Source organism: Xenopus laevis, chromosome 9_10S (genome assembly GCF_017654675.1).
Source record: "Xenopus laevis strain J_2021 chromosome 9_10S, Xenopus_laevis_v10.1, whole genome shotgun sequence".
NCBI lineage: Eukaryota > Metazoa > Chordata > Amphibia > Anura > Pipidae > Xenopus > Xenopus laevis.
The window spans coordinates 73775178-73797655 of NC_054388.1; the positions used below are offsets into that span (position 1 = coordinate 73775178).

Sequence of the window (22478 nt, forward strand, 5' to 3'; positions counted from 1 at the left end):
GTTCTACAGTTTCAGTACAGGCCAATCAAGTCATGGGTTAAAATAAAGATAAAACTGCATTTATCTTTCTTAAGGAATAATGAAATGCTTTTAAATTACTGAAACAATATAAGCTGGGTGGCTTTTCCATAAAGTGTAGTTAGGTTCTATAATGAAGTGCAGTAAAAGTAATTCATATATTTACCTTAAACAAATTTCTCCTGTCTCTGTGATGTTGGGATGCCAGATCCTTGTCAAACATTTCACCTTTGGAGGCTGCACACAAGTAAAAAAAAAAAAGAATACTGTCAGGTAGCCAAAAAAGCTGAAGTATCCTTCATATACTTTTCATTACAAATGTGAATGAAACACACAATGAAAAAAAAAAAACAAGGCTTGTGTGAATATCTATAGAGGTGAAACAGACTCTGTGCTACTATAAGAAAATACTTCAGCAGCACTCCGATTACGGTGAAAAAATTGGTACTTTATTCGTGCCTCAAGCTAAGCGACGTTTCGAGCTTTTCCAGCCCTTTATCAAGCTTACAAAAACGTTTTTGTAAGCTTGATAAAGGGCTGGAAAAGCTCGAAACGTCGCTTAGCTTGAGGCACGAATAAAGTACCAATTTTTTCACCATAATCGGAGTGCTGCTGAAGTATTTTCTTATACGTGAACCAGACCTGGGCAGACAGCGGTGAGAGTGTGTGTGTAGCACTACTTTGTGTTTTTTAGACTCTGTGCTACTCATACATAATTAAAACCACAAAGTCTTTTCTCAAGATTTGGCATTAGATTTAATTAACCATCACTTTCTCAGGTCAGGCTTTTTGTTGCCAAAAAGCTACGGAAAAATGGTGATTTTATGGGATTTGTTATGCGTCAAAACTACGACAATTCCAAATCTGAAAACACTCCAGCTAAAACATGTCGGAAACATGAAGAATTCAATGGCAGATGTACCTTTTACAACTGAAAAATGTTTCTTTGATTCATGGTTTTTCGGTGTTTGGATGCTGGCTTTTGTGCGACATGAAAAAGTTGCTGTTTTTGCAACTTTTCCCTTTTGTGCTTTTTCAGTTCAGATCTTTTGATAAATGTGACAAAGTTTAACAAATGTTGCAGATTTACAAAGAATTTTAAAACATATGGAAAACACATTAGATGCCTTGAGGGAGCTGCAACATAAAATGCAAATAATTGGATGGAGCCAGAATAGTTCACCCGAAAGTCTTTTTCCAATCACTTTCTATTTGTAACCGAATTTCATTGATTCATAGTTGTTTTGATACTGGCTTTTTGTGCTGTTTTAGCAACTTTTCTGTGACTTTTCCCTTTTGTGCTTTTTCAGTCTGGATCTTTTGATAAATGTGACAAAGTTTAACAAATGTTGCAGAGAAATTTTAAACCATATGGAAAACACATTAGATGCATAGAGGGAGCTGCAACAAAAAATGTAAATAATTGGATGGGACCAGAAAAGTTCAACAGAAAGTCTTTTTTCAATCGCTTTCTGTTTGTAACCGTTTATCAAACATTAAAGCTAAAAGTTTCATTTTTTACGTCTTTCTGAAGTGGCTGCGGGTAGGGGGTCACTGACTTCTCTAAACTGATACATTAAGGGGGTTATTAACTAAAATACAAAAAAACTCACTATTTTCTTAAAACTACTTCGACCAACCTCCCATACACATTTTTACCTTATTTATCAATAAATCTGGAGCAGGAAAAGACTTGTTAAAATTGTTAAAAAATACAAATTGTAAGATTTTTTGAATTATTCTACAAAACCCAGCGGAGATCATGATAACTTCCAGTTGTAAACAGGACAGCTGCCATTGACTTCTACATGACCTCGGCAGGATTGAGATGAAGTACTTTTTTATTCAGACTTTTAGCAGCATCAGGGTTTAATGAAACAAGAAAAATGTGAGGTGTTTTTCCCTCAGACCAGAAAAAAAGTTGGACTTTAATATATAATCCCCTCAGATGATACATTTCTTACCTTTGGTCCTGCAGAGCAGAATCCCTGAGTTTCATTAAAGGGGCGGTTCACCTTTAAATTAACTTTTAGTATGTTATAGAATGGCTAATTCTAAGCAAATGCCCCGAAGTCTTTACTTAACCCTCCATGCAGACTCTGTCCAGCGGAGTTCATGGACGCCATCTTCATCTCTTTGATAATCTTCGGAATGGAGACCGCAGTAGCGGCGCATGCGCAGTTGGAGCAATTTTCTATTTCGTGACAATTGTGCATGTGACGAAACTCACGAAAATTGCAGAAGCGACGGTCTCATTCCAAAGATTACGTAAGCGGCTGAAAATGGCGCCCATAAACTCTGACGCCTGAATCTGCACCAAGGGGTAAGTAAAAAGTTAGGGGCATTTGCCCAGGGTAACACTTAGGCTGGGGGAAAGAGGGAGGGGGTATATGTTGGGTAGGATTTTTTTTAACTTTAGGGTTTGCTTCACCTTTAACATAAGACAGACATTTGAGCGATTGGGCTGAAATGGAGATTTAAACTACAGGTATGGGATCTGTTATCTGGAAACCAGTTATCAAAAAAGCTCCAAATTACGGAATGGCCATCTACCATAGACTCCACTATAATGAAATAATCCAAATTTAAAAAAAAATATATCCTTTAATAATAAAGCAGTACCTTGTACTTGATCCACACTAAGATATAATTAATCTTTATTTTAAGTAAAACGCTTTTGGGGCTTATATAATGTTGACATAGTTTTCTAGTATACTTAAGGTATGAAGACCCAAATTACGGAAAGATCCATTATCTGAAAAACCCTAGGTCCCGAGCATTCTGGATAATAGGTCCTATAACTTTACGAGTATAGAATTATTTTTGCGGTTAGTGGACTCTATATACTGAAGTGCCAGCCCTATTTTCACTACAGCTGGCATACATTTGATTATGGCTACCATTAAAAATCCTTTAGATCTCTACAAAGTGTTTATACAGTGCACAAAATGTTGCCTCCCGTTATTATTCAGCTATTTAATTTAAAAGAATTACTTACTTTGTAGCATGCTCTTATTGCAAGGTCCACTTCCGCCATGAGGCAAACCAAGCAAGCAGTGTGGGGCAATTGTGATCTCTGCACTAGCATGCAACCCACCCTTTCCCACTTCAATGCAAGAGAGGTAAGTGTGGGTGAATTTGGGGCTGGTGCCTCAGGAGGCAGCAGGCTCTGACGTATCCATGCACAGACATACATGCTGTAGGATCATACATCACTACATGCAGTCATACACGGGTCAATCGGGTGCACACTTCTGTTGATTGGCCTACAGGTGAAATAGATGGAGAGTGCACATAGGACCATACATGCTATGTGTTTTTATATTTGTTCCAGTTGTGCGGACAAACAACAGAAATGATTTGAACAGCAGGAAAAGAAAACAGGCTGTTTACATCCACATCTGCACTTTAGTACAGGCATGGGACCTGTTATCCAGAGTGCTCGGGACCCAGTAACCAGATAACAGATCTTTCCATACTACCTTCTCTCTTTGTTACGTAAAACTTGAACTGCCATCTTTTTAAAAGACCATAAACAACAAATATAAAAATGAATTTGACTTGAAAATACATTGAGTTTTATATAAATTTGAGTTCACATTTTTTTGCCACAGTTTTCACAAAACACATCAGAAACACAACTGCAAAAATGAATAAATCTGCCGTTAAAGTTAATAAATCTAAATCTGAACGACATGTAATAAGGGCATTTTACTTTAGTGTCAAGGAAATGATGGCACCCAATGATTACAAAACACGTGAGCCATTAATCAACAGGGATGCCAATTTAAAACTGCACTGGTACTCCAGCTTCTGAAGTGGTTTGTAACAACAAAATGCACCATGGAAAGAAGTGTCGTGTGGCCTTTTACGCACCTCAGACTCTGTCTGTTAATTGGCTCAAGTGACCTAACATGTATGGTTTGTTTGTGTGCACCGTGAATTCTACGATCCCAAGGGGCGGCCCTTATTTTTTTTAAATGGCAATTTTCTATTTATGATTACCCAATGGCACATACTACTAAAAAGATATATGATTATGAAAATGGTTGATTTACATGAAGCAGGGTTTTACATGAGTGGTTTTATGCAATAGTTTATGCAATAGTTCGGGGGAGGGGTATCGTTTCCTTTAACTGAAAGATAAGAAAGTTGGGGGGTGAGAGGGGGGATGTCTATATGCCTCCCCTTAACACTTACAACACTCACAAACTCAAAAAAGAAATCCAGCATCGGTGAAAATAAGGAAGTCTCCTGTCCTTATTTTCTGCCATAGGGAATGCAGTAAGTATAGGTCCCTATGTTTTTCAAATAAATTACCACAAGGTGCATATTTTTACTTAAAGGAACAGTTCAGTGTAAAAACTGGATAAATAGGCTGTGCAAAACAAAAAAAAAATAAATTTAGTTAGTTTACAAAAAATGTAATGTATAAAGGCTGGAGTGACTGGACGTCTAACATAATAGCCAGAACACTACTACTATAGTCAGCGACTTTAAGGGGGGCTACATGAGACATAATTGATCAGTGAGTTTGCAATTGATCCTTAGCATTCAGCTCAAATTCACAAGCAAACAGTTATGGCCCATGTGGCCACCTTTCAAGTCACTGATTGGTTACTACCTGGAAACCAAGAAAGCTGTAAAGCAGGAAGTTGGGTTCTGCCTATTATGTTAACTATCCAGTCAGTCCAGCCTTTATATTAATTATATATACATTTTGGCTAACTAACTTTATTGAAAACATTTTTTATTTTGCACAGCCTTTCTACCCAGTTTTTAATTTTACACTGAACTGTTCCTTTAAGTTGTTGATTAAGTTTGCCCCAAGCAAAGTGCTGATAAAGACTCTTCATTTGTGGGAGAAAAAAGTAAGGTGACCAGATCATGTCACAGATGCCTAACTTAAGCAACGTTCTCCCTAAAACTTGTATGAGTGATACCAGTCCAAGCAACAAACTGTGTTTGCATGCATGCAACTGACTACCGGCTCACACCCAACCACCAAAGTTTTTAACTAGTGCACAGAAAAAGCATAATTTAGCACAAATAAACGACAATACATTGACTGGTGGCTGCATGCAGACCTGCAAGGGATTGATTACTTGCTTGAGATCTCAGTCCTTCTGTATAAAACATTGGAAAGGTTGGATTGTATTGTATAACTTTCTCTTATTATGACTGTACATCAGAAACAATTTTCATCATGTTTTTGAATATTCCCACAGCACAACTTATTGGAGGTTGACTGCACTCAGAGATGAATATAAGGAGTAGACTGAGAACAGCTTTGGTTAAACAAACAAAAAACATATATTTATATAACCCTGTAGTTGTTCGTGGAGTCAAATGCACTGCCAGTGAAAAATCAACTATAATAAGCTTCAATAATGTTTTCTGGCATTTCATTCTCTTATCCAGAATTTCCTCTTGCCAAGAAGCAGAAGCATTTTCTTAAGGCTGTATCATCTTTGCATACAAGAAAGCTGAACCCCATTACTGTCCTCCTCTGGTCAAACCATGAAATATACACAAATTGCCCAAAGTTTCACCTGTGACTGACTTTATGATGTCTAGATGGCATGTACAACTTAATGTTTAATTAAAAATCAATACATCTGACCCTCATATGAACAAGACGTCGATGTTAGGAGCAGACCAGATAAATCAATTTTTAGAAAAACAAAATGTTTTGGGGGCATCAAGATTCTTGAAGGGACAATCCAGAACATATGTAATCAACTATTTCTGACAAGCATTTGCTTTTGAAGAGGTTTCTTTTAAGACCTTCCAAAGATCAAGTGCAATTTCAATTTACAATATTCAGGTACGAGACAAAGAAATAACTCAGTCTATTATAAATGATGAATGTACCATCTCCCAAAGGACTGCAGCTGAGGCTATCAATATTTCTTTACAAGATCTACAGAACTATCCCATACTCATGGGAGGCATCACTTTACCTTTCTCAGAAAACACATAAACATTACTAGTAATAACATGAAATTTACAGATGATATCAGTGCCTTTCAGTGCCTTTCAAACACCATAACATTTGGCAGCGATTAAAGTAATAAAAAATATCACCAATAGAGATATCCAATACCAGATGACAGGATGCTGAGCTTCTACTTAACACTAGTAAATTTTGTCTTATAACGCTTAAAACCTTACACACTGTAAGTTTACCCAAACAGGCAATACAAACTGTAAACATAGTTACTATACATAAGTCATACAAGCAAATACTAATATAGCCCAAGCTATCAAAATATATCAGATATCATAAGAAGACTATCATATGTTGGCACAAGCTTCTCTACAGATGTTAAGATTGCATTCCTCAATGGGAATATTAAAATATTGAGCTTTGTATAACAATTTTATTATTTGAACTAAGACAAGAGAATGGTCCCCCTAATAAACACTACTAGAAAACAAAGAATATCAAGATGATGACAAATGCATGAATAACAAGATGAAGGTGACAAGTAGGTTCATTAGGTTTCGCTGCAAAAAAACGCCAACAAGACACATTTTTTCAGGGCTAAAGAAAGTCGTACAAAATGTTGCATTGTTTTGAAAAAGTTGCAGCAACAAATGCCTATTGAGTTTGCAAATGTTTCAACTAATCAAAATGGTACAGATTCACCCATCCCTAATGACAGTGCAGAACAAGAAATCAACATCCAGGAAGGTCCAGAAAGGGTCCAACTTAAAAAATCTTTTAATTAAATAAACAAATTCTTGTTACTGGGACAACATCCTGTTTGTGCTTTTTTCAATGTTTACAATAATCAGCCATAAAGGGGTTGTTCATCTTCATAACACTTTTTTCAGTTGAGTTGCTGTCAGAATATTCATCATGAACAATGAATTTTCAGTTGCTCTTCATTATTTATCATTTAAAGTTTGATGTTCGTGTCTCTTAAGTGTTTCAGTCAGGCAGCACATTGATCCAGGGACATTCTGAACTGTTAGAATTTGCTACATTTAGTTGCTACAGTTAGTGCATACATTTCTCAGCAGTATCTGTGGAACATTAGCAACTATTGGAACAGCTGCCTTTAATGAAACTCAGGGATTCAATTCATCAGGGACAAAGCTAAAAAATGTATCAAGTAAATGTATCAATTTAGAACAGTTAAAGAGTTGGTGACCCCCTCTCCCCTTTCTCAAAACTGTTTTAGGAGGTGAAAAATGAAATTTTACACTTTAATAGTGGAAAAATTATCACAAATAGAAAATACAAAGTAATTACAAAATGTATTTTTTTGGTAAATTATCTGAAAACAACTAAACTAAAAAAAAGTGTTTAAGGGTGAACAACCACTTTAAGGCACTGTGTTACACATTACCACATTGCACTGCATTGCACAAGCACTCATGTGAGTGGGAGGACTCCTAGGAAAAATGACCATAATTACCAAATTATAACTGTACTTCCACAAATCCTTAATGAGGTTGAGATTTGTGGCCAGTACACACCACCTGCCAAGTACATCAAATTGTAACTAGTGATCAAGGACAACTCACTGTCCACAGGGGTGACTGGCTCAGCTGCAAATAATCGAATCCCCTAACATGTTTGCAGTGTTGGACTGGCCCACCGGGATACCAGGAAAACTCCCGGTGGGCCCAGGTGTCAGTGGGCCTCTTGCTTCTGACCATTTAGCCTATTTCATGGTCATTCCCTATTTATTTATGAGAAAAAGAGGCTTAATAATGGAAGAATAGAGTACATTATGTAGAGACTAGGAGAATAAAGATATTGAGTGAGGAGAGGAGGTATAATAGTTTGGAAAGTGGACCCTCAGCCTAAGGTCTCTGGTGGGCCCCTGGCATCCCAGTCCGACACTGCATGTTTGCCTGTTTTGGACTAATCACAATTTGTTTATATAAATTAAAACTGTCATTATCATCAGTTTCAACCTATTCTTTTGTATAAGGGTAGGACTCCACGAACGATTTTGTCGCGATCCGACAAAACGCATGCAACAAAAATAAGGTAAGAGTTAGAATTGTCGCATGGTGTCAAATCGTTGATCCGACGCGACTGTCGGATCAACGCTGCTACAGCATGCGACAATTCTCTTACCTTATTTTTGTCGCATTCGACAAGTCGCATGCGTTTTTCCGCATGCGTTTAGCCGCAGCGTGTCGGATCGCAACAAAATCATTTGTGGAGTCCTACCCTAAAACCGTCCCACTTTATATTTTTTATTTAAAAGCATTAATGAGAAACAAATTAACAGCTTCACAACAGGCACTTCTGCTGGGGCAATGAATTAATACATCTGCTTGGTGAATTCACTTGCTGCCTGCAGAAACGTGATTTTAAAGTGTAATATAATGATGTGTGTTTACGTGTAAATAATATAATGAGACGTTAAGATTTTACAACAAGACTTTTAGATGCTGAAGGGAAAACAATGTCGAATGAGTAAGTGCACCTATTGCCCTGAAACACATTGCTGGCACTCTTAGGAAAGAACAGTTTAAGCTTCTATGACAGGAGGGCTGAAAGTCATCAGTGTTTCTTGAACTGTTATAAACTCTAGCCTCAGGATAACCCATTTAATAACGAGTGCTGCATCTGCAGTAAAACTATATAATAAAATATAGGGAATTTCATTATTCTGCCTGTGTAAGCAGAGTTGGCAAGAGCACCATAAGCAAAGGTTTTACATTATTTGGAAAGGTCAAGGACTTTAAATATCTACTGAATGACATGGAAAATACTACCTAGGAGAAGCTAATTAAATATAAAAGTTTCATAACAACAATATGTCAATTGTGTCACAGAAACTACATCTATATATATATATAAATGGATTTTATTCAGAGATTGAATTCCAGTTTGTGAGCTATTGATTTAATGGTCATGGGAAAATGAAGAGTGTGGTAAAAATGAAAAGTATTAAATAAATATATGTGTATGTATATATTTGCTGCTATGGATGATAGCTATTTAACCAAATGAACAAACTCCATTTTCAGCCTGTCGAGGTCCTGTAGAAGTCAATGGCAGAGGTCCTATTTTTGAAAATATTTCACAAAACATTCTGATTGTTATCCAGAATGCTCGGGACCCGAGGTTTTCCCTATAATGGATCTTTCGGCAATTTGGATCTTCATACCTTAAGTCTATTAGAAAATCATGTAGACATTAAATAAACCCAATAGGCTGGTTTTGCCTCCAATATGGATTAATTATATCTCAGTTTGGATCAAGTACAAGTTACTATTTTATTATTACAGAGGAAAAAGGAAATTGTTTTTACAAATTCGCATTATTTGGATAACATGGAGTCTATTGGATATGGCCTTTCTGTAATTCGGAGCTTTCTGAATAACATGTTTCCGGATAATGGATGCCATACCTGTATTATGTGGTATTCAACAGATTTGAAGTGAAATATTCACTGTTTTCATAAAATATATGGCTTAATGCACTTACGCCTTTCTAGTAGACTTGATAAAAACAAACAGGGCCTTATTGTTTTCTCAATAATTATGGCGACATAAAAAAATTGCTCATTTTCTAGCATGTCGGAAAAAACTGTGTGTGTGTTGGTGTAAAAACCTATAAGAGTATAATGCTCTGTTATTTTATATTTCTGTATTGGAAAGAAAAAACAGTTGAACCATTATTTTCTTGGTGTCTTTCTTCATGGAGTCTGATTTTTATTTATAATTAGAGCCAATATATCATTTAGGGGGGTTCTCTGTTTCCTAACATATGGATTAGCAGTGTCGACTGGGATGCCAGGGGCCCAACAGAAAAGCTGAGGGACCACTTTACAAACTATTATTCCTCCTCTCCTCACTCAACCTCTTTTAACATATTCTTTATTTGGTTTTTTTTTTTAAACAGAAAAACAAGACAAAAGCAATATACAGAAAGAAGAAAAACAAAAATGAAAAAATTATAGTAAAAAGGAGTTCCCCTTGACTGTGTTCACAAAGCAATTTTACAATCATCACAATCGGTAGTTACATAATAACTAATTTGATCTCCTGAGCAATAAAACATTCTCCTAGTCTTTTATATCTACTTACTATATTCTTTTATTATTAAGCATTTTTCCCATAAAGAAATAAGGAATGGCCATGAAATAGACCAAATGTTTAGAAGCAAGAGGCCCATTGACACTTGGGCCCACTGGGAGTTTTCCAGGTATCCCTGTGGGCCAGTCCGACACTGTGTATTAGAGCTAACTCAAATAACAGCCTCCAGCACAAACAGAATAACTGACTTTGGCAAAAGCCCTGCAAGTAGGGAGACAATCAAATTATTTTACAAGAGTTCTAATACATCATTTCTCCTTATTTGGTAATATTATTTTTCTATCAGAACTCCCGCATGAAGACAGAACAAAGAAAGACAGATGTTGAGAGGGGGTTAGTGAAAATATTTCAGAAACGGGTCAGAATTTTAAACTGATTATATTTAGAAAATTTCTTATTTCGATGATGGAGCTTTTGTTAAATTTTTATTTTTGCAATAGTTCCTAACATTCCAGCAGTTCATTCTTAACATTCTTAATCAGTGGACCAAATAATCAGCTTCACGACCCAAGAGACAGCACTGAAACTTAAAGGAGACAATAATGAATAATATGGTGCCAATTTCACCTATTTCAAATTAGTGGTGGGTGTGTCCTAACAGTCCCCGCCAGAAGCACAGAAAGAGGAGGACAGTCAATCAATCACAGCCCTGCATTCAGACAAGATATGCTTTGACTCCCTATCAGGTTCACCCAACCACTGTTTGGTTCCTATCTTACAGTGCAGTTTAAGATAGGACCCAGTGATGGGCGAATCTGACCATTTAGTTTTTTCCTCTTGTTGTGCAATGCGATACGTTCATTTTTTTTTATCTATTGGAGTCTATGGGTGTCTGTTTTTGCTGCAAAACTCTGCGAAAAATTTTGCTCATTACTAATAGGAACTAAACTTCTCTGTACAGCCTGGTAATGGAAGCAGCTCTAGTAGGTGTTTGGAAAAAATAATAGAAATTAAAAATCAGTTTAAACTCAGCAAATTCCTTCTATATTTAAAGGTATATAATGCTATGTCACATTCTTTTTTATACAATATGTCCCATTAGAGCAGTTTATAAAATAAATAATGAAAGACAAAAGTAAAACTTTAAATATACCATATGAGTCAGTTTCTTTGTATCTTGGCTGAGGCTATTCTCAGACCAAAATAAATCCTGGGAACAAGAACCTGGATTTTGTAGGTACTGCCTGCGAGATGTTGAATAGATTTGATGGCAGAACGTCTGATGTGATATGAAAAGTCTGACTCATGGGGACAGCATGTCAGCTGTTGCAGAGTGGGTTTAAGTAGCCTGTCACACTCCAGCTTTACTACTAAGTAAACATTCATAAACATGCTCTTAAAACAGATTTATGAATGAACTAGGTGCATTTGATTCCCCATAAGCTAAAATGAGTTCAGGCTATGCATCCATGGGTCTGTCTAACAGGTGGCCTGCAGTATATTTTGCCACAGAGTTCTCTCCAGAAAATAAAAATAAAAAATCACTGGACAAGAAAAATATTTGGCCAGGTGGGGGAAAAAAATTAGATATGTTCCTTCCCAACCCGCTGGAACGACTATCTTTTTTTTATAAATGCCAATAGGACTGCGCAAATCAGCAAACATGGTCCTACCAGCTTCAACAGCAAACTATTCAACGTGGCGCACTGGTAGAGAAAAGCTGAGGCTGAGAGGAGTTGGGCAGCAGGGGAAAAGAGCTGGGCAATGTGCCTAGTCAAACCAGCCTGGGAAAAAGTCTGTCTGCCAACAGTGTGTCTTCATGCACAAAATTAATGTTTATGTCTATACAGCAAACAGTTTTACTCCAAATAAAGTGGTTTCTAATTTTGCAAAATACCATTCCCAGCATCCGAATACCTATGTTTTAGTAACAAACATACAACATTAGTTGCTTATCCCTGTAAATAAAAAAACAAAGCATATTAGTACACTTATGGGACCCTTATCTGAAAACTAGTTATCCAGAAAGCTCTCAGTTACAGGAAGGCCATCTCCTATAGAGTCCATTTAAAGCAACTTATTCTAACTTCTAAACATATCATTTATCTATAATTATGGAGGCGTTTCCGATAATAGATTTTATATAAGTTTACTTGTATAATTTAAGATACATAAGGCCTAGCAATTTGAGTTCAAGCTCTTGACGCTATTCATCTGGTTATATCATTAGATCAGTAAAAATAAAGAACCTGGGGCCTGGCTTCCTCCCCATTTGTCTTTTCTGGAGGTTAAGACAATAATAGACAGAGTATTAATCATGGAAAAACTAACTCTTGATAAGCAAAGACAATTTATGGAGGTTTGGGGATTGGGACCCATGGATTCAGTATCGCTATCCAAGTGGATTTGACTGTTCCACCTTGACTTATTGAAAGGTTTAAAGACAGGATTGCTCCTCATATTGCTCCCCCCTGTGAAATATGCTGCAGATGTTTGGAGCAGTAATTTGGCAACTTATATTTATCTTCTTCTATTTTTCCCTTCTTCTCCTTTTCTTTCCTTCTTTTAATGATTTTTGTACTTTACTAGCCCCACCAGGGCCGGAACTAGGGGTAGGCAGAGTAGGCATGTGCCTAGTGCGCCAAACTTAGGGGGTGCCAGGCACATACCTTTTACTGCTGCCTACCCCAGACCGGTCTGCAATGTTCAGCTAGTTGCTCGTCTGCGCGCCTGTCAATGCGTACGAGCAGTGATCCTGCCAGTCAGTGCGCATGCGTGCAGGCTCATGTATGCGCGGGCAGCGGAGGGGGCGATGGGGCCGGTCGGATTGCCTGGGCGCCCAGCCGGCCTGGCCCTGAGCCCCACCGACATTAATGGACACAAATGTGATATGTTGACATGTATTTTTTCCTGTTATCACACTGGAAACATGGAACTTTATAGGAAAAAAACCTGGAAAAACTTTCAATAAAAACGATTGAAACATAAAAATAAGGAACCTGGGGCCTTCACAGTAAGGAATTTCCTAAATGACTTGGGAATCATAACTTACCTTTAAATTAACTTTTAAAATGAACTAGACAATTTGCAATGGGTCTCCTTTTATTTATTTATTTTAACTATTTAGCTTTTTGTTCAGTAAATTTACACTGTGGAATTTCAGCAGCTGGCAGCGAAGGTTTAATTTTTTGAATGGGAAGCTGTATGATTATTAGAAGACAGCCTGCATAGAAAGATAAGTAATAAAAATTAACAATAAAATCATAGCCTTACAGATCAATTGTTTTGCTGGAGTTAGTGACCCTCATTTGAAAACTAGAAAGAGGTAAAAAAAAAAAAAAAAACCCTACATTCTAAAATATTAAAACTATAAAGTATAAAAACATTCTAACAATATTATATTAATAAGATATTAACTCAGCAATTAAATTATCAGTTCTTTTTTCTGTACAGTGAAAAATGTTCTGTCTACAAAATATGAAAGCCAACTGTGGAATGATCAATGCCACTAAGAATATCTCTCCTTAAACCAAGGCCTAAAACCCCTTTAGCCCAATGAGCCAATAATGAGTTGCAGACTTAATGAGGAACAGAAAGCAATAATGACAGCGGCTTATACTTATGCATTTCTGAACTGTCCTAAATTTTATACTTCAATTAACATAAATAAGTATAAATATTCATAAAAAAGCTCTATTTATCTTTAATAGGGTTTTGCATCCCAAGGGTGTAGTTTAGCCGTCTACTAGCACAGTCAGCAGTTAGGTCTTTCTTACTCACTTCACCCTTGGATCATGTGGTTACCCTCAGGAAGGAAGGAATAATTCTAAAAGGTATGGTTTTAATTACAAATGGAACATTTGCAGCAATTTACCACAATGTAATTTATTTCAGGGACTTTAGCAATCATTTTTCACAGTTTCATGGATAATATATGAATACAAACTAATATTTATTATAATTGATGAGGACAGAAACAAGTACAGGTATGGGATCCATTATCTGGAAACCTGTTATACAGAATGCTCGGAATCATGGAAAGGCCATCTCCCATAGACTCCATTTTATCCAAATTTTTAAAAATGATTTTCTTTTTTGCTGTGATAATAAAACAGTAGCTTGTACTTGATCCTAACGAAGATGTTATTTATCCTTGTTGGAAGCAGAACCAGCCTATTTATTGGGTTTATTTGACGTTTACATGATTTTCTAGTAGACTTAAGGTATGCAGATCCAAATTAGGGAAATATCCTTTATCCAGAAAGCCACAGGTCTCAAGCATTCTGGATAACAGGCCCCATACCTGTATGTGAATTCATTTTATTCTATTAATATTCTGGAATAATGTAAACTGTCATGTGAAACATGACAGTTTATTAATAAGATATTAAATCAGTTAAAGGCTAATTTTAGTATAGGTCTTTAAGTGGCAGCCCTACCAGAACATGAAATAATAAAACCCTTCCAAATACAAGAGCTGTAATTATGCTCCTCTACGAAAACACATTTTTTAGCGATTGATTTCTGAAAGTCTCCACTAAGGCATATGAAATGGCTACTCATAGTATTATCCTGCTTTCAACTTTACTACAATAAATATAAATAACATTTACAGGAACACTTGCTCTATACGAGTTACTAACCCTTCTAGACACAAGTTATAGGGCTTCGAATAATTTAGTAGCAAATAGTTCAACTGCTTCAAAAACAAAACTGTAACTGATCTTCCACCACCCACTCTAGAGTTTATGTTGTTGCATCCTTACAAGACATAACAGATAATTAAAAGCAGAGGTCAAACCTTCCTTTGTAAGAAGTCAGAGAGGAAAAGAGCCTAAATAAAATGATCAAGGGACATCTCCCTCACTAGACCACTGCCTCCAGTACTATCAATCAATTAGGAGAGCTTGTAGAAACAGAAGCTAGCTCAAATTAAATCAATTTACTAATTAAGTCATTTTTAAAAGAAAATAAAAGATACACATTCATACTAAAGGTTCTTGCAGATAAGAAAGTTACAGCGGCCAAATGGCCTTGTTTTATTTATTCCTTCAAATATAAGAATGCCCTATTCAAGCAACAAGTTGCTTTATATATAAGGACAACTGCCTGGTCACAAAGAAGTTAAAGAACACAAAGTCAATAAAACAGTAAGATTTAAATGTTTATTATTGGTTAATATAAAAACAAAGAACAGGTCTTAAGTTTAAATCTATTCCAGATTACACTGTGGTACAAGATATTTAAAACACTTACGGGGGAATGTAATAAAAGTTGGCGATGGAATAAATATTTGAATGAGAATTCAATATAGCTTTTGCGAACCCGGAAACTGTTTGTTTAGTGGCCTCTTCCAGCAGTGGAAGAAAGATTGCAAATGTTATAGTTTGAGCCAGTGCACAGTGAATATAATAAAAGTTCTTACTGAAAAAGTTATACATTTACTTCAAAAGATTAGGACACCTTCAAGCACTTCTTAGAAGTGCGCAATGTGCAATTAAAATTTGCAATGCAATAATAGTTTAAAGAAGAGTATTACATTGTGAAATGCAAATTTTTATTTTTTCTTATTTGTGCAAATTGTTTTTCTTTGCGACTTTTATTGCATTCCCCAATAATATCAAGTTACTTTGATTTTACATAAATCCTCCTTCTCTATAGCTAGATCTATTAGTTAAAGGAGAACTAAAACTTAACTAAAGAAGTAGGCTAGAAATGTTGTACATTATGTTTTGGACTTTTATACCAGCCCAAGGCAACCACTGCCCTTTAGCAGGGAAGATCTGTGTCTCTGAATATACCCAAGTAGCTCCCCATCTTCTTTTTTGGTGATTCACTGCACTTGCTCTGTGCTGCTGTTAGTTGTTGAGCTAAGGAACAGACACACAAATACAGAATATATACATTGTATAATATAAATGTCACAATAGAAGGCTGATTTGTAAATAATTGTTTGTACATTGCAACTCAGAAACCTGCACAATTAGCATCAGAATTTAATAGTCTTGTAGCATCAGCTAATATGACTATTTATTGACTTTTTGAGAATTATTTTTGAATATTTATTAATAATTTATGAATATATTTGACTTGATGATTTGCAACCACTCATAAGCTTAGCTTCCCAACTGCTGCTCAAAACACAATGAGCTAACAAAATCCAAGATGGGAAACTCCAGTAAAAATGTAAAAGGCCTGGATCATTAATACTATAGAGATGCTGAACCTTGAGGCTGGTTCAATAATTTATGTATATAAAATATGGCATTGCTAGCCATATTGATTTTTAGGGTTTAGTTCTCCTTTAAGCAGAATATAAGCTACACATTATATTTTTGTCTATTAAGCAATGCAACATAACAGCAACAGTACTTCAGATTTGACATGCTTTGGTATAATCCAACAATTATGTGAGGCAGAGAATGGTACAGCTTGTCCAGTTTAGGCCCATATAGGACCATATATCCTGACAATTAATAGCGCATTTTCACTTTATTCTCTGGTTATAAACCACAGGCCAAAAAAGTCATTGCCACTGCTGAAATTCCATGAGCTACTAAGAATAAAGAAATGTTAATGGAACATGTGATGGGTGCACCACTACACTAACTCCTTCGGCATATAATAAATGCCTCATATGATTAGGCAAATACCAAACAGCATTCAGCAAGGGAACACAACATCTAATACTGCTTTATACACAGGTAAATATTTAGTTAGTTTGATAACTGTTTAAAATGCACAACAGTCTGTGTTTGTGTGATTGTTTTACAGGATCAACCTCTTGTATTATTAAACTATTATTAAACTAAAGTTGACCAGACAGAAACTCAAGAATGAAACATGTGTAAAATGTTATCAGCCACCAACAAATGTGATTTTGCCCCATGCATATTTGATCAACTTGCAATTTTATCCAGCTGCTCATCCTACAGAGATCTTAGTAACTGCTGGAGGTTGAATCTAGAATCTTTTCTGTTTTTGGTGTATCTCCCTAACCCAAGGGAAATTATGGCAGCTGAAAAGTATTGTATGAAACCTGAGAACTCTGCTTTCCCAGATGCAATTTAATAAATCTCTGGTGTTTAACCATAAGCTTATGAGCAACTTATTTCCAACAAGCTCTTGACAATTGAAACCATTGCCATTTTTAGCAGTTTTTTTGTCCTTGTGAGGGAACCCCTGGAAGAATCTGCAATCAGAGAGGCAGCTTTTTCAGATGCAGCCTATTTTCATCAGGTCCCAGACTATTTAAAAACTTTCTCATTTCCTTTCTGGTACATAGACATAAATCATGTCTACACAACTGTGATGCTTTTGAAAGTCTGCTACTTCCTTATAATTTAAAATAAGCTACAAAAGCACCTCACTGGAATGAAAGGTTGTTCATCTCCAGTCCAATGTATTTACCGGTTTTTGTAATTCAACAAAAAATATTTTCTTCCATTCTATTGGCAGTTGTATATCATTCCAGAACTTCTCAATTAGGTAGATTTAGGTAGATTCAGGTGCTATAGATATAGATATAGATATAGAGAGAGAGAGAGAGAGAGAGAGATCTATATAGATAGATATATGTATATGATAGATATATTTATATATATGAATATATAATAAATAATTGTTATGGAACTCCTCAGTGACTTATATTTTACAATAAGGGGTACTTTATTCACTATATATATATATTTGGGGAATTGCTTAGAGTGTCCTGGATTACTTATTCAAGTCTTCCCTTATTCACGGATAACCCACATATCTTTGGCTAATTTGCCATTCATGGCCTGTGATATGCCCAGTAGCAATATTCATTCCTGTTAATAAATATCTGCCTAAAGAATCCTGAATTTATATTAACCATAGAAAGAAATATGTAGTGGTTTTGGAAAAAAAGGTGTAGGGTTGAAGACAGGAGAGGCAAAATAAGTTGTACAATACCCATGATTAACTGGTCATATGTGATTTTAGGATGTTATGTTCCCTGAAGTAATTAGACAAACTGGCAACTACTGATTTTAGAAGTTTTCAATGAATTGTTTTAAGGTATAATGTCCTTTTCCTTTCCTGCTACGACTATGCAGAGCTGCAGTTATCATAGTCTTATTTGAACCATCATCCTAGGGGTAGTTAACCTTTTAATTAACTTTGAGTATATTAAAGAATGTTTACTTAATAGCAACTGTTTAATTGCTGTTTTCTTAATAGTTTTTGAATTACTTGTGATACTTTTTTGTCTCTTTCATGCTTTTAGGCAGGGGTCACTGACATTTTTCAGATTTTTGTTATATTTGTATGTTTTGATCTGCATTCAACTGTTGCGAACAGTGAATTAATTTCAATATTAAAATGGGAGATGAACATTAGAGGCTCCAAATGAATGCGCAATAAAAAAATTTCAAGTACACACATTTTCAGTTGCAAGCTGGAAAGCATCAAAATACAAAAAGTGTAATAGTGTACTTATTTATACTTATAATAAATATATTTTATAATACCTTATAAAATACATGACTTTATGCATTTAAAGTGTTGCTTCAACTACATCATGGTAAAAGTTAATTTAACTTCCCATTTTGCTCAACCCTTCAGTATAAGAGGATCATACATCAAACTCGTTGAGAGCATAAACACTTTGCAATGATGTAGGAATGCTTGCAGTTTACAATTTGTAACATAATGTTCTATCAATACATTAGACAGTATGCCTGTTTACCTTATGACTGAATTAATGAATTAACATGGATCTGTAATTAAAATACAATCAGATACTAGAAATTCTTTGCTTTGGTTATACAGCAAGATATGGATAACTAGCACTGCTCACTCATGCATAGTTGGTGAAATGTTGTATAATGTTGTGTGTTGTGATCTTTAGTGGCTGTAACTAGGTGCATAGATATTTTAGGAAAACATAACTTAATGGATTTAGGAATCCATGAGACACTCACCACCATATTATAGGCATCTGGAACTTCAATTTCAAACTGGAATCTCCCTCCTTGGTAATAGCTTTCATCTGTAAATCAGAATAAATTTGTCTTAGCAAAGGCATGCTTGGCACAAAACAATACTGTAATATCAAATATATAGTACAGTCTGATACAAATATTTACATTTACAATACAGAAGACTATATACCAGTGCACCAGTAAGACTAATGGCATTGGAGATTTTATTTCACTATAGGAGGTGAGCCCAAAACCATCATCCCATCAGTCAGTGACATGAATGACAACCATTAATTAAGTTAATAGAAAGCAACACAGCTGGTTTTGGGCATGTCCACTCTGGTGGAGAAAATGCCTGATGTGCCGGTAGGGAAAATGTCTTAATTCATCTTAAAGGAAAACTATACCCCCCAAACAATGTAGATCTCTATTAAAAGATACTGAGTAAAACAGCTCATGTGTAAAACCCTGCTTCATGTAAATGAACCATTATCATAATAATATACATTTTTAGTAGTATGTGCCATTTGGGTAATCATAAATAGAAAATTGCCATTTTAAAAAATAAGGTCCGCCCCCAGAGATCGTAAGATTCACTGTGCACACATACAAACCACATGTAAGGTCACATGGGCCAATTAACAGACAGAGTTCTGCCTTTTGCTTCCTCACTTCTTCCTGTTAGAGTTAGTGTTGTAGTATTTCTGGTCAGGTGATCTCTGAGACAGCACAGATAGAGTCACGAAATGGTGGTTCAAGGCAAGAGATGGTAAGATTCTTTAATATGTCATTCAATTTGATATAAACTATCTGTTGCTTAGGTATTCATTTTGGGGGTATAGTTTTCCTTTAATACATTAATCTTAGTACAAATGATCTATGTATCACTAGGTAAGACTTGTATTACATTTAATTCACAGTGGTAGGCTTTATGCTACTTTTGGCCCAACTCAAACTAAACTTACGTTTCTTGTCTAAAGGTTACTTTGAAACTTGTCTTAATTTGTGAGTATTCCAATGTACAATCAAAAACCAAAACATCATTACTAGAAGATTTGATGAAAAATGCTTATTTGTAAGTCAAAATAGTTACAACACTGGGGAGAAGAATCTACTGGTGATCTAAATAACGTTGCAAGGACCAACATGGAGAAGCTTCAATTTCCCTGCATGACCTGTTTAAGCACAAGTACTAACACAAGCCACATAATGAACAAGGGAGCATAATGACCTTTAAACTGTGTGTTATAGACATTACAAAGTTGGAATATTCAAGTCTCTTTTGGTAATTCAGAACACTTTTATGTAGTTTAGGGAGTCGACAGTGAAATTGACTGCATGTGTATCACTACAGCATGGGAAGAGTGCTTTTAGTTTTATGATCTGGTAGAAGATAGCTTAAGGGTAAGTCCACACTGGGCGTTTTGGGGAGATTTGGTCGCCTGACGACTAATCGCCTCGTCTTTGCGGCGACCAATCTCCCCAAATGCCTTACCTGATTCTGCGCCGGCTTAAAATGAAAAAACGACAGCGCTAATCACACCCGACAGTTCGTTTTCCGAAGTTGCCTCACGAGAAAACTTTGGGCGACTTCAGAAAACGAATCGCCGCATGTGATTAGCGCCGGCGTATTTTCATTTTAGCCAGCGCAGAGTGAGGGAAGGCGTTTGGGGAGATTGGTCGCCGCAAAAACGAGGCGATTAGTCGCCAGGTGACCAAATCTCCCAAAAACACCCAGTTTGGCCTGACCCTACTTGGGATGACCTTCTACTGTTGTCTCTTGATGGCCTGCTGAAGTGTCTGCTCTATTTTTTTGTAACTCCCTTTATCTGTGTATATTGGGCCACTTTGCAAGTCTCTGGGTGGGCTGGTGCCCACCGAGAAAAAAGCTCTTTAGGTAGGGACTACCAAATGTTGTGTGAGAACAAAGCACTAAAGTGACATGTACTACATAATTTTACGTTGTAAATGCTGCGGTGAAAAAATTCTTTTTGTGCCAGAAATGAAAAAAATTAAAAACTTTACATGCCCATCGTATTTTGAATCGAAAATGCATGACAAACATTTAATATAAGGAATATTATTACACGCACACAGACAAGTTTTTTTTACGAGCTCTGGGACCTACAGTATTTTAAACAGTGATGGGCTTCCTTAATGGTAGCATGATTGAAGTAAAGAACAAACTAATAAAATAAAAATATCTTAAATGTCAAGCAGCCCAATGGGAAAGATACACAATCATTTTCACTGTAGCACATATACTTCATTAATGATTAATGTCTGCCCTTGCAGTCGGGAGTATGATGTGTCCCAAATAAGTATTTTCAGTAGCAAGCATTGCTCCCCCCTAGACATTTGTCAAACCTATCGACTGAAACTCATTTATATTTAACTCAAATGTATATAAATAAATAAGCAGTGGGACCCATGATAAAGAACTCTGGATGAAATGAGATCCAGCTCTTTTCTGTGAAGTTCTGCCTTTGTGTGCAGTAGGACAAGAAGTTAATGATATGGAGATACACAGCAGCATGGTTTCAATAGAGTAATCTGCTCATTAACATGCTCCCTGCCCTTACGAGGGGACAGAGACTGGGTGAATCATTAACACCCAACTGAGCATCTCCAAGATACGCCGAACAGAGCAAACCAAAAAACAGGAACACAGAATTTAGCCAGAATGATCACTGTAATTGTTGCAAATTTAAAGAAAGGCGCAATGACTTAATGGATAAATAAGCTGAGAAGGACAAGACATGCTCTTTTCCTTAGCGATTGTCCAATATATACATAAAGTTGAGGTCCTATTCATCAATGATACAAATTCTTGTGCTGCATTATAGCTTGATATAATTCTTTATAAGATGTTCAGCCATTAATAAAGTAAACCTTTTGTCTAGAGACATCTAAATATTTATTTGTTTGTTCTAATATTCTACAATCTGTTACCATTTAAAAATGAAAAATTGTATGTAAATTTGCTCAGAGCTATTTTTTTCCAATTTAGGTTCGTGAGATTAGCAGTCTTAATTTTTTAAAATTCTAATATCATGCTTTGACCCCAGAAGTGACTTCTGGGATTATTTTCTTATCTTTGGCGCTGCTGAGCAGTATCCCTGAATTTCATTAAAGGCAACTGTTATATTCGGAACAATATTTACTAATATTCTACAGATGCTGCAAAGAAATTTTTTAATGAATGTATCAAATTGTAACAGCTCACCAACCCCTTGGATGTGACCTCATAGCAGGCTTGGAAGCAAGTTTTAATTTCATAAAAACTATGTGTACTGCCCAGAATTGCCTCTTGTAGGCTGCCAATCATAGCCCTTATTTGGCACAAGCCAGGGACTATTTTATGCTTGTGTTGCTCCACAAATCTTTTTTATAGTTGGATGTGGCTCACGATTAAAAAAAATAAAAATAAAATCAATTCAAACTGCAAAAATGCACGCTGGGCAATTTACATCCATTTTGTAGGGGGGTTAATTTCTTTTA

The 22478-nt window shown here is 36.0% G+C and overlaps 1 protein-coding gene across 1 annotated transcript in view; it reads right to left on the reverse strand.

Moving 5' to 3' along the window:
- The window catches only part of ube2f.S (ubiquitin conjugating enzyme E2F (putative) S homeolog), a 98465-nt gene that overhangs the window by 43241 nt on the left and 32746 nt on the right, over positions 1–22478 (reverse strand). The window contains 2 exon segments of the mRNA NM_001091552.1: positions 185–255; positions 18978–19045. Of these exon segments, the coding sequence (NP_001085021.1) occupies positions 185–255; positions 18978–19045 (139 nt within the window).